The sequence below is a fragment of the Anneissia japonica genome, unplaced genomic scaffold (assembly GCF_011630105.1).
Source record: "Anneissia japonica isolate Jap-2015-1 unplaced genomic scaffold, ASM1163010v1 scaffold287834_len5846547_cov211, whole genome shotgun sequence".
Lineage (NCBI taxonomy): Eukaryota > Metazoa > Echinodermata > Crinoidea > Comatulida > Comatulidae > Anneissia > Anneissia japonica.
In genome coordinates this window covers 2,281,615-2,295,308 of record NW_022704992.1, presented here as the reverse complement: position 1 = coordinate 2,295,308, position 13,694 = coordinate 2,281,615, and the positions used below count along the sequence as shown (strand labels likewise).

Sequence of the window (13,694 nt, the reverse complement as noted above, 5' to 3'; positions counted from 1 at the left end):
TCTGATGTTCGCCTTTTGAATTATTTTTTTAGTACAAGTTCAGATCACAGACTAATCTTTAGGAACTGTCTACTAAATACAAGGTTTGGACTTTCATTTTATGTTCTTCCTAACTTATAATCCTCTATTACGATACATACCCAACCATGTGATTTTATGCAGGATTTAGGTTATATCTACTTGCTAAATTGACTTTTATCTGGCCTATATTTTACTATAGGCCTATTATGCTTTATATTAGTACTTTGAAACGTGGTGTATGTGCAACATAACGTGGAATCACATAACGTTTATATGACGATGATGGTGGTCATGGTGATGATTATAGTGATGAAACATATTCGAAGCGATGATCATGTTAATGGTATCAAAGTTATTAATATTAGTTTACCTCCCAGATACTCTTTCCTCCACACTGCTGGTTATGTTTATTGGGCGCTTGACGATTATGCAAATTACCCTTCCAGCCACCTGAGTGATCGTTGTCACAAAAAGTTGTCACCTATGAACAAACCAAACGAAGTGAATAAGTGGGGAGTCATTTAATGGTTACAAAAGCAACAGGATCTGTAAATTCGGGTCTGGTAAATGTATATAATACAAAATGTTATAATTAACCGGATGTACCGAATTTCTATCTTTAAGGTATGCTTGTAGTGCGCCGTCACTAATCATGTTTTATCGACTGAATTATACGCTGTATAGTGAACTTATTTTTTGCCACTAACGACTGATGATAGAGAAGGTAAGAGCTAATGCACCACAGAAAATATACTTACCAGCCAAACAGCTACAGTATATGCAATCACAATTTTAAGAGAAATTATAAACCACGATCGATGACCACAGTTCGCGTGGAAGCACGTGGAAACACGTTACATGGAACGCCAAATTTACACTGGGATCCCAAATTTAATATCGGATGATGATTCAAGGGATACAATCAATAATTAGATAGGGTAAGTGTATCTATATATCACAGATCCTCAAGCAATTTACGAGTGGATGTAACTACTCTAGCTTAATTATACATTTAATGGTGGAAGGGTGTGATTTCCTCTACTGTATTACAGTACAAGTCATGGCAACATGTGCCTAGGTAGAGAGTTAAAATAACAGTTAGCTGTTTACCTTTGGAAGGTACTGTTTGTACATGATAGATCCAGCGAAGTCGTTAGATTCGCGGTTGTCGAAAAACCTGCAGTCTTTTAATGGGAGACCATCTGATCCGTACTCACATGGTCCACTTGTGTGTGGGTTTCTTAGTGAACCTGTGTTTTGAGAAGAAGTTTACATACAACAAATGTGTCATTCCAACAACGCATAATATATTGTCTGGGCAAAGTTTATATCATATATGATTGAGAGAAAACTTGTTTTCATTATCTTTTAATTTTTATTGAAATTTTAAATATCCTAATTTTTGTGTAATCTGTTGTATGTACAGTGGTTGCTTACACATTATGTTACGGTGCATTGTAGCTGCCGCAAGCCCTGGACCGCTTGGTGTCAAATAATTAAATGAAATTAAATGAAATAACTGAGTATTTTAAGAAAAAAATAATCGATATCAAATATGAATACAGTATGTATAAAAAAAAAACTAAATATATGTATGACTGATACTTTAGTAAATCATTTCATAAAATCAATATTTAATTTTTTTTCTGAAGTACTTGAGAAAAACAATACCCCCAAAAACATCCAATCCAGCCAATCGATAATCATATCCTAATGAGCATTACAAATTTTCGGCCAAGGTTATACACCATACATTATGATTCACCTGCTGAACGTCGCAGTAGTTGAGTCATCGTCTTACCTGGAATATTGAGAACACACCGAACAGCCTCTGCCTGGCCATCCGAATTGATGTAAAACTGTGGCATATCATCCTCTGCATACTCATCGAATACGCCCCATCGGTAATGCGCCCACTCGTGTACGAACTAGAAAGACATTTTTTTCTCAATAACTTATTCAAACTACGTACATTATCTATTTAATGGATTCGTTGCTGCATGGTTAATATAAGTGTATAATTAGGAGTTCTTCAAATAAATTTAGCCAGTGCTGGAGCCCCGGGACATTCATCCGCATTTTCCCCCCATCGGCCTAGCACGCCTTTTAAGGAAAAAAACGTTTAAAAAACATCAAATTACGAACTTAAACCGAAACGGAACCATATTAGGCTATACCCGGACCCAGCCCCAGGGTAGTGAAGCTCGAGAAAGCTTTAGCTACTTAATTACGCCAATGATAATTAGGGTAAAACTGCTGAATTTCAGATGTATATCAATCAATTTGTGTACGATGGCAGTAATTTGTTTTTGAGAATTTGAAGCTGAAATAGTCTAGAAACCATGAAAAGCACAGATTATGGCCTTCGGTATTAGGAAACATAACTGTCCCCGAGGAAAGTATTTACAATCTGATCTATTAATAAACTGTTATTATTAATGAATTGTAGAGTATCGTTAAGAGCAATGAAATTAAATTATGTACAAATATGTTTCATGTCATTCATATCTTTATGCGTATCCTGCTCGATGTCTCCGCATAGATTGCAAGCTTCTTCAGTGAAATTCATATAAATTAAAAATCTATCCCCCCTTCAGTGAAATTCATATAAATTAAAAATCTACCCCCCCCCCACCCTCGGTTTTAAACACTGTCCGCCCATGTCAACTTGGATTAGATTCCTTCTGTGTAAAATACACCAATGGTGGACCAGTAAGTCTGAAGTATTATTTCCAGTTGTGTTTTTCTGATGGTGAATCGGGGAGTAATACACCGCCGAGAGGCAATATGCCGCTCGCTCCATTCCGTGTAGGCCTATAGCGTTGATTGCATGGACTTAAAGCCTGTTTTCTACCAGACGAATTTTCGGATCCTGAGCTCTGATAGGTTACGCACTTTTTTTCGCTTCGCTAAAAGTAGAAACAGTAATTCGAACTACCGATTTCGCTGAAGCGAAAACTCCGATAGAAATGTGAAAACAGGTTTTACGTCTCTTCGGAGAAACGGTACGGAGAGCAGTGGTGGATTTGAACGACTCAGCGCAGTTCACCCAACTGAACTAAGCTCAGCTCTCAAGCAGCACATCCGTGTTTGTATTGGTTTCGTTGCATATAAAGTAAAACATAGGACATTGCCAAAAATATAAATTAATTGAGATCGTTGTCGGTGTAAGTTTCAATAGTAGTAACACTTAGCAAACCAACACATCTGCCAACTCATTGACGGCATGCACAATAAGCAGTAGAATTAAGTTTTTACTCCAGGTGATCGAACATCAATGGTAGTATTCCAAAATTCATCTTGTCTTGATTACAGTCAACCGCAACGAATTACTGAATTCAGTCAGAAATATTTAACAGTAACTGAATACATATGTGACGAATTGTTCAATGCAATGTGTGGTTACGTGAGCATAATTTAAAAAACAAAAAAAACAAAAAAAAAACAAAAACCTTAAGCATCTCTATAGCTAATGAAAAAATAAGCTATATTTTTTAATGACTTAGGATTATAATAAATGACCATCTAGGATTAAGGAATAGATTACATGGGATTAGGATTATAGATTACTTTCGAATAAGCATAGAAAACGGAGTTGTTTAAGCTAATGTCCGGGTTATTCAAAAGTCACGGTTTTATTATGTTGGCAAGCATCACTGTGCTGGGCTTGCTGTGGTTTGTTTTTAACTATTGCGTTGTTGTTATTTAAATATGCGAATTTTTATATTTAAATAAACTATTAACTGTCAACTTAAAAAGATAGAATGGAAAGTATTCCATTGGCAATTAACAGAAGCATTGATATTAGCCTACCGTTTTTAGTTTACTTTAGCACAGGCACTATATTAGTTAAATTTCCCTGTTCTAACTAAAGTCGCTAAATTAGCGAAAATCTTCGAAATTCTTTCGATCGGTGTCTCATTTGAAGATACAGTATAACGACTTCATCATGTTAATAATAATTCAATGTTTGAATTTAAGTTGTATGCGTTTCCAAATTTCACCACTGCAGACAGTGGTAAAGAGATAAATTGACATTTCACAAAATAAATTAAAGTCAGGAATAAAGTTAGATGGTATCATATAATATGGAGCAGGGTCATAGTTATTGCAAGATGGGTTCAGTACTAAAAAAGACGAGAGCAATGGAGGGGTGAAACGCCAAAAACAAGCATACTTTAAGAAGATAAGTAACATTAAGCTGATATATGCAACTTGTTTCCGACATGTTTTGCTTATCAGACACTAACACCCTTCGGAGCAAGAAGAGGCTCCAGAGGACTAGATTCTTGACAGTGAACATGAAATGGGTTCGGAAATTAACCAATGATGATCAAGATTTTGAATATTTTACCCAAAGGAGGCAGAGGATCGAATGATATGTGAACAGTATGTTCCGTATGCCGCAAGGAGGAAAGCATCAATGAAAACAATTGAAAGAATTATAGTTACCTTCCTCTATTAATGAGGTGGAAACGCCGCACCTAACACAGATATTTGCTTGAGGTCATTCGTCACGATCCAAGAGCTTTTATTCGGTAAGATTAAAGTAGAACAGTAGAGGTACTAAACAAGATAAGCTGTTTCCGCCATTATAGTCAATCGGACTGACGTTGACGCCCTTTTATTCTATGTTTTTGAATTTCCAGCGGAGGTCAGTCTCTATCTTTTTAAAATAATATCGATGGATTGATTGATCGATCGATTAATGACATTATTCAGTGAAATGATTGGATGGTTGGTGAACTTGCTAACAGGTTGACTGATGACCGATTGATCGATCGGTCGTCGATCGATTGTTTGATTAACTGATTGTTTGATTGGCTGTAAAATTTAGATAATCCACTCATTAATTAGGATACAAAATTGTCTCACGAGAGTCATACAATAAATGTTATTGGTCAGCAGGCGTGCGTCTACATGGATCCACTGTATCACAGAAAATCACGATGAAGAGCTCTAAATGTTTGCACGCGCGCCTTCGTTGTGAACGTCAAATCGTATAGAGTACCACAGTCGTATCGTCACGACGCCATGTGGCACTCTCTGTTGTCAACAGACGTTGGTTACCGTTCATTACGGCTGAATAGGCTTTCTGGAATAGGCATTTTGAAATCTAATATTTTACCATCAAAATGTACTAAAAACACAAAAGCTCACATTATATTAGTTATTGAACACACTTAATCATCAAATAATATTTACAAAGAAAAAGTAAGATACAACATTCTAATAATTACGTTAGAAATTGGGATTAATGGTTTGTCAGTGGCGAAAATGGCGCCTGGTTGAACGCTTTCTGCAACGATAGCAACGGAGTAGTATCACGCGGTATCGTGACGTAACACCGTACTCTATGAAGCGATTTAGTCAGTTGTGTCTCTAACCGTTCTTTGACAATACGAGTTTCGGTTCATCCGTCTGATCTTATTTCTAAATGAAAAGTAGGAGGCGATAGTTGTTCAATACTTAAATTTCGTAATATTCTGGAATTTTACCCTAAGGTGACAGACGGATTTTCCTTAGATTGTATTGATTATATTGTTTCACTTTTGTAAACAATCTGCTAGTGTTACCCATTCGTAACGTGATGATGCATAAACGTTATATTGTTCCTAATCAAAAGAAACTTAAATACCTTCCATGGTAGTTTAATACCAATTAAGGTAAAGCAAAGTTTAGTGACGTCACTTTGACGTAGTTTTGATGAAAATGTTGTCATCAAATAATATAAATCAGACGTTTCACTTGGAAGATTTGACAAATCATAATACGGGCATAATTCCCCCTTCCTTTCTTTCATATGTCTTTAGTCTTCAGTAAATATACTCTTAAAGAACTTTTTCATAAGCTCATCATTTAAAGAGAGGAGTATGTGGCTATCAAATTTACAGCTGTGTTGGTGCAAGTACACATAACTATAAAACAGTCCTTCAACAAAATGTTTGTTAGATTATTTTGAATCAATATTATTCTAAGTTATACATCGAGTTTCAGTTGCGTCGCCTTTAGTTTAAGCATGGAATAATTCAATGTAATCGCAACCGTGTGTGCACAGACCAAAGTGTCAACTTTCTCGTGGTGACGCGTGTAGTTGAGATTTACAAAAGTAACTTCTTGACAATTCCGGTTAACTTCTGTTTCCTATAATAACGCAGTTCGTATCAGAACGCAGCTGTAGTGTGATAGGCAGCCTGGGCTTGATGAGACCTTCAATTTAAATCTGATTTTACAGCATTTCTCAAAAGCTTGCTTTCGTGATTATGTGATGTTTGTGGATTTGCATTTCGCATTATCATGATCATTATCTATTTCTTCTGTAGATTTTGTCGGTGTTTTCGTAGAAGTTAATTAAGTCGGTATTTTTAACTCATTAGAAACCAAATTGAAGAAACCATAAAGTATACTATATATAAACCTTTCTAAAAAAATCGTCTTAACTGTTATAGTTGCCCGTGTGGTTGGGTTTCTGTCTTGTTTTATCTTAATTTGAAAGTAAGGTATCAATGTTGTAATTGGTTTTGCCAAAGATCAACTTTTGATTGTAGGTACCGCAATGTAACCATTAATCTATAATTAGCACGTGTTTTCATATGGTCAATATTATCTTGGTGTTGCTTTGTAAATATGAATTAAAAATGAACATTCTTTTCATTTTTTTATTGAAAGTTTGTAACTTAGCTAGTCTTCTTGATATACAAAATAGGTCTGAGTAATTAAAACACGTAGGCCTAATTAATTATAATTTAGTGGCATTAATCAGACAGTATGCTATGCTAGGTAAAGCATGGAATCCTTAATCGTTTACTCACTTCCCGTCGCTACAAAAATAATGAACGGTTCCACCATACCTCAATGATTCCACTAATCCCCACCCAAGCGTGATATTGTAGGACCTAAAAAAACGTACGTACAGCCGTAAAATTATGGCTTGGTTCTCACGAGAGCCTTAGTATCTGGATCGGGAGCTAACCGTTAGCACCTGCGTGAGAACGCCCGATCGGTTAGCGCTAACCGTTAGCAGTATCCGGATACCGCTAACGGTTAGCAAGCGCTATCAGTTAGCAAGTTGAGCGCGTTTCTATCATCAACCAATCACACGTACGCGTTTACAGGATCCGGATCTTGCTAACCGTTAGCTGCCGTGTGAGAACATAGCCAACGTGTTTAAGTGACACGTGCGCATGGCTAGTCCCGTCTTTTGAATATCACACTCTGATTGGTCAGTTGTTAGATTGATTGTCACGATAAATTTTAGTGATTTTGTCTGATTTAATTACTTTCTGTAAGTGGTAGGCCTGGCCTATCTATAATTCACTTACTGCTTTGTCAAAATGTCCATAATGTCTCTGGAGGGACTGGTCGAGTACGAACCGTGGGGTGAGGTGAATGTAGTTGCCCAACTCCCCACACTGAGTAGCCTTGCTTGTGTATGGTCTGCTACCGAAATCGTCACTCGGTAAGTCAATGATGACATCACTGTTGTCATACAGTTCCCACTCTGCTTTGCTGTAGTGTGGACGTCGTTGCCATGTTTCAGGAACCAGAATATGAATGTCTTTGAAATATGCTCTTTGGCTGTGAAAAATAAAAACATTCTTTCATAAGTTCAATCAAGAATATTTTAGAAATAATTATGTCTGAATCCTGGTAATGGATCGATTTTCACTATAGAGACATTGCGTAGCCACTGACATGATGTATTTACATTCGGTTGATTCTACTTTTAAATTGCTTTGAGAGTGATATATTATCACATTGTAACTGTCACAAAACAGTGAAGTCTGGAGACTGTCAACTTTATCAAGAACTGATGTAATATTCTGGCCTATAGGGATACACGACAATATTTTGATTACTATTAATTCATTTAATTATACTGTAATAGAAATTTCTGAGTGTCAATCAAACTTAAAAGTTGGCCATGAAACATGTAAGTTTACGCTTTTTTAGGACCCACACCTTAGCAACAAGCGTGGGGCTAAGCAAAAACGGTCTATATGGTAATTTTTGAAACTTAAGCCAAGTGCCCACTAGCCTACGTCGGCATCGGCAAATGAAGCGATTCCATGAGACGGCGAGGCAACGACGCGTCGACGTGTTCACGCGACCGATCGTTGCTAACCACGATTCACTGATTGTGAAATGGCTTATTTTCATCGAATGCACTGCAAAGACAGATCATGGACCAATTGATATAGTCCTAGTAATAGGTCCATAGACAGACATACTACTACATAATTTGATAACACGAAGACTATCATGTTTATTATCTAATGGCTAAAACTGAGGTTAGTAGCTTATTAACAGTATAACAATGCCTCCCTTTGTGACAACTTGCTATTTAAGCCATACTATTGAGATGAAAAATCAGGTTGATAGGCCTAAAAGCGGAGTTTGCCCCATATTTTTGTGCCTACGTAAAGAAATATAATGATAACTATTATAAGGAATGACATAATAATGATTTGGTCTGACGTCTAGATTTAAAAAAAAAATGTTTTCAACGAAAACATTGTTTCCATTTCCGTATCGTCACATACAGGTAGGCATTATATTTAATCCTGTAAGTGTTTCATGTTTTAAAAATAGCGCCACCCACGGATTAAAATTAGGTCGGGTTTTTTTTTAATGAACTTGAAACGCTTTCAATTAGAATTTCTTTAAAACGAATAGATAGTTTCCCCTTCTGTGTAAGTTATTATTATTATTATTTTACCGTAGAATAGAATAATTTAAACGCATTTATTATTGGTTGCCGTTTCATTTCTAAATTTCCCAATCCGTCTCTACAGTCACTGTCTAGTATCTGAACATTCATTTTTAGTTTTCAAAATGTGAACGAGCACTAAACTCAGCAGGCGATGATAGCGCGACGCCAAAGTTGCCCTCCAGAAGTTGCTAAAATATATGTTTTAATGGTATTAGTAAAAATGACACAGTCCACAGTGAGTCCAATCGAAGTATTGGTCATCATCAACTTAAACGTCTGGCCAGGATCTAAGTTCTTGATAATTTACCAGTAAATCCAACAGTTAGGCTAGTAAATAATCATCTTCCTCTTCGACACCCAAACGTAATGAAAGCCTAAAACTATGTACTTTAATTTCAAACAGGTCGAGAAATAATTTATGCTATTAGATATATTACGTATTTTTTTTTAATTTTTAGCCCTATAATCGATATGTAATTTTGTGAATTATTGTATTGTAGAAATACAAATGTGTATTATATTATATTATATTTTAATAATAAGTGACTTTTGCAATTTAGTCTGAAATGATGACCCACATTAATGACAAATGGACTTATATTTCCACCAATTAATATCGTTTTTTGTATTGGTATTAGTAAAAATGACACAGTCCAACGTGAGTCCATTTGAAGCATTGGTCATCATGAACTTAAACGTCTGGCTAGGATCGAAGTTCTTGAATATAATTTACCAGTAAATCCAAAAGTTAGTCTAGTGTATAATCAACTTCCTCTTCGACACGCGAACGTAATGAAAACTTAAAACCATGGTAACCGAATCCAATTTTTGTACTTTACTTTCATACAGGTCGAGAAATAATTTAGGATTCGATAGTAGGCCTATTACGTATTTAAATCAATTGATAAACCTTACGATTGATATGTAGTTTTGTGAATTATTGTACTGTAGAAATACAATATAATATTTTAATATTAAGTGACTTTTGCAATTGAGTTTAAAAATTTGGCTTATATTGATGACCCACATTGATGACAAATAGACTTAACATATTTCCACAAAGTAATACATACTCTACTAATTTTTTCTTCCATCCGTTGCATGCTATTATTGTACAAGGAAGCATCCAAGGTAATAATTTTGACGACTTGTCAAACGAGTAACAAGTTTTCAAATGCTATATTAAACGTACACACTTGAGAACCATTACATAATTATACAGATATGTCGATTCCGTTATACCCATTTGGGTCACGAATATTTCAGCTGAGATTATATTGATTATGAAAACGACAGGAAGACTTGTTTATATTCTTTATGTTCTTTATAATTATTTTGGGTCGAACCTCAACATTTCTCAACCTACACCAAAAAGCATGACGTATTAGTACAAACACATCGTTAATAACCACAATCACGTGTAAGTTTGTCTAGTAATTAAAACTTCAATGAAATATAAAAGAATAGGCGGTAGTGTTTCCGCTGCTTGGTAAATTAAAGGGAATAGTGGTTTTGTTGAGCAATCGCTGAAGTCTCCAAATCCACCAATGCCATTTTTCACATCCGGGAACCTGTATTGTTATACTTTTTCATCGAACTTAGATTTTAGAATCTAAAAATTAATTTGTAAATGATTCATCAAAGGTTTAATTATCAACGCGATGACGGAATACATCTCTTAAACCTAGCTTTGTTGTTTGTTAATTTATCGCCTTTAATAATTCGGCAGTCCCTAATCAAAGTGGGACGGGAGAAGGAAACAATTATGTACGCAAGTTCCTCGGCAAGTTCGGTGGTTCATTGTCAAGGTTACCGTTTGCGACGTGCCAATTCGTCCCCAAAGCTCTTACCTTATTTTTTCCACTTTAGCATCGTTGGAGGAGGAATATTTTTAAACGTATTTATTCAATGTAACGTTATCTTTTCTACCACCAGTAAGCCCGTTTAATTGCTGTTGAAAAATGGCTTCGAAATTAGCTTAATAAGCTAGGTCAAATAAGGTCAGTGTGTAATTAATGTTTCCGTCTGAAGCACTACGTTCCAGCATGTGATTCTACTTCATTCATTTGCTTTCATGATCATGGGGACGTTAGTAAACATGGAACGGTTATCTGAACTACCGCGACCGACAATCACCCACTTGTCCGAGTCTTTAATATCAGTTGTTAAGGTCTATAATTAGATTCATATCTTGATATAATTTTATTGGCTTTCATGGTTTAATTGAAACAATTTCTTTTAAGTATCCAGTATGCTGACGTAGGAGTGTAGATGGTTACACCAACTGTCAATCTACACCATAAGTGCTATATACTACGGTATGTTTTTTACTTTAAAAAAAACAGTATACTTTTTTTTTACTAAAAATAATTGGCAACTTCAGATCTCACTTTTATATGTCCTATAACGGAAAGCATGTAAAAAGAGAGGCAGCTGTTTTACTTGCTTTCTGCGTTGTTTCTCTGTAATACATAAAGAAGTGTACAATTCATCTATGCCTATGTCATTTTGCATAGCGAGATCCCTGGTTGGCAATTTATTTTTGCTGGAAACTGCAGGTAATGGCGTTTCGCGCAAACCATTATCATAATGAAAATATGAAATGCAAAATAAAAATCATTCGTCGGGGACACATAATTGTTGTAAGCATAATGAATTATTTGAGTAGGCCTACATATCGCCAATCACGATACCGTATAGTACGCGGTTTGTGGATTGAACAGGAAAATATTGAATGTAAAGCACAGTTTATGAATTTTATATACAAGAGGGAAACTAAAGTACATCTGCAAGATGGTACATTTTCATTATAATGGTACATATTCATTATAATGAATATGAAATGTGTAGGCCTACTACCGTAATGACCATATACACGTAACGACGATTGTACGTGTATATCGGGATGCACATAGAGACGTGACATGTAAGACGGGTATAGGCCTACACTCACGTAACGACGGGTATGCACATATACATCAGAAGGCACATAAGTCTAATATGTGACGACGATTATATTGTACATTATGTATACCTGTGTTCGTCGTTACCTGTATCTACGTATAACGGCGCGCCGCCGCGGCGGGTCGGCACCTATACATACCGTACCCATCAGTATACACATGTAACGTCGGAGGCCTATTCAGCATGCAAGCTCGTATTGAAACCTCTCTACGCGCTCACAGATGCGCACAGACGTGTGTGCAACATACGCACAGTATAAACTACTCAAAACACATTTTTCGTGACGCGTTTCATATAGGCCGATTTATACTTTCTAATTATGGACGTACGGTATTTTAGTTTTGATTCAGCCAATTCATATCTCTAAGAGTTTCTTTTTTTTTTAAACTTTTTTTTTTACAGATGCTTGAAGCAATTTTCTGCTTAATATAAATTGTCCATTGGCCTGTTCCCGAGCTACTCTTTGTTTCCTTCGCTTGACGTTTTCTTTTTAAGTTTGTTCTTAATAAACAGAATAGTAATATTGATAGAAGTTCAAACGAATAGCCTATATTCGTTGTGAATTTAGTTTCACTAAGACCTTTAATCTAAGTCGCCACTCAATCCATCTACTCAACAAATCACATTGCATTTTGACCGAAGGAATTGACATAGGTTTTAAGTTAAGCTGCCTCTTATAATAATATAATAGATAAACCTTATCTTCAATAAAAAGTATATTTATGATTTGGCAATCATATTTATAGGCCTATAAAAAGTACGCACTCTTTCAGTGACATACGTTTTGTAGGTGCTTATTGGATCCAGTCAAGCAAAGCCAGATCAAGAACAAACACACAAAAAGTTGATAATATTATAATAATAAGCCTAATGATAATGATAACAATAATAATAGGCCGGAATAATAAAAAAATAATAATAAGATTATTACGATATCATACCGGGCCTAATTAAAGAACTACCGGTATTATAAATAGGCCTATTGTTATTTATCCAAAAAAAAAAAAAAAAAAAAAAAAAAAAAAAAAAAAAATCAAAAATACTTTATTATCCAGAAGGAAATTCATCTGGCCATGGCATGATGTAAAAGGCATAAATATGTAATTATATATCTTAACTATTAGTATTAGTAATTATAGCAAAATGACTAATGATAAAAAAAAATTATGTAGAATTTATAAATAGCAATTACAGTATATATATCATGATATAGCTGTTGGTATCTTATTGTAATACTAAAAGTTTAATATTTCCTTATGGAAACAAGCAAGCAAAAATATGAGAATACGACAATATCTGTAAATCGTCCTGCGTTTGAACTCTGTAATAGGTAGAAGATGAGCAGAGGTACTTACTTAGTGGCTGAGTAGAGGAATGCTGATGCTTCGGTCATCCGCTCTTTCAACTTCTCTATTAAGTTGTGATCTTCTTTAACGCGTTCATTAATTCCGACGACTACGTTGATGTATTTGTTGTCAACCAAAAGTACTCGCGAAGGTCCTGCACATCCTTTGTCAACGAACAGAACACTGCCAATAAAAATAAATAACACTGCTGCCTTTATTGAAAATATTATCTCTGTAACCGACATTTTTAATGCGATTGAAAATACTGGAGCAAATATGCTACTGCTACTGCTGCAAGTGTTACTGCTCCTGTTACGATTGATGTTTACGCTAAGTGAGCTGAAACCCCAATGACAGAATACACTGCTTCTAAACTTATCAATATCCAACCCTCGTGATTTAGTCAAGCTTAGTACATTCATAGCGTTACAACGCCCTCTATTGATACGATATTTTTTTAGGTTTTGAGGTTTTGTAAATTTTAATTCATATACAGTAATTTCCAATTTTAGAATGAGATGTAAACATAATTAATACGTTGATACCATTTATTTACTTTTGATAATTATTTGAATAGTTGTAATTGTTTGGGTTTGACAAACAGCTCTATGGTTGGATTGACGTTTCTTTAGAATCGAGTATTTTAGTGG

The 13,694-nt window shown here is 35.3% G+C and overlaps 1 protein-coding gene across 1 annotated transcript in view; it reads right to left on the bottom strand.

The window, feature by feature from the left end:
• The window catches only part of LOC117104971 (calcium-activated chloride channel regulator 3A-1-like), a 29,573-nt gene extending 16,158 nt beyond the window's left edge, over nt 1-13,415 (bottom strand). The window contains exons 1-5 of the mRNA XM_033245950.1: nt 13,054-13,415; nt 7,344-7,599; nt 1,823-1,949; nt 1,132-1,271; nt 392-502 (exon numbers count right to left, since the gene is read on the bottom strand). Of these exons, the coding sequence (XP_033101841.1) occupies nt 392-502; nt 1,132-1,271; nt 1,823-1,949; nt 7,344-7,599; nt 13,054-13,289 (870 nt within the window). The 5' untranslated portion in view covers nt 13,290-13,415. The remainder of the gene's footprint in view (nt 1-391; nt 503-1,131; nt 1,272-1,822; nt 1,950-7,343; nt 7,600-13,053) is intronic.
• Nucleotides 13,416-13,694: the final 279 nt, after the last annotated feature.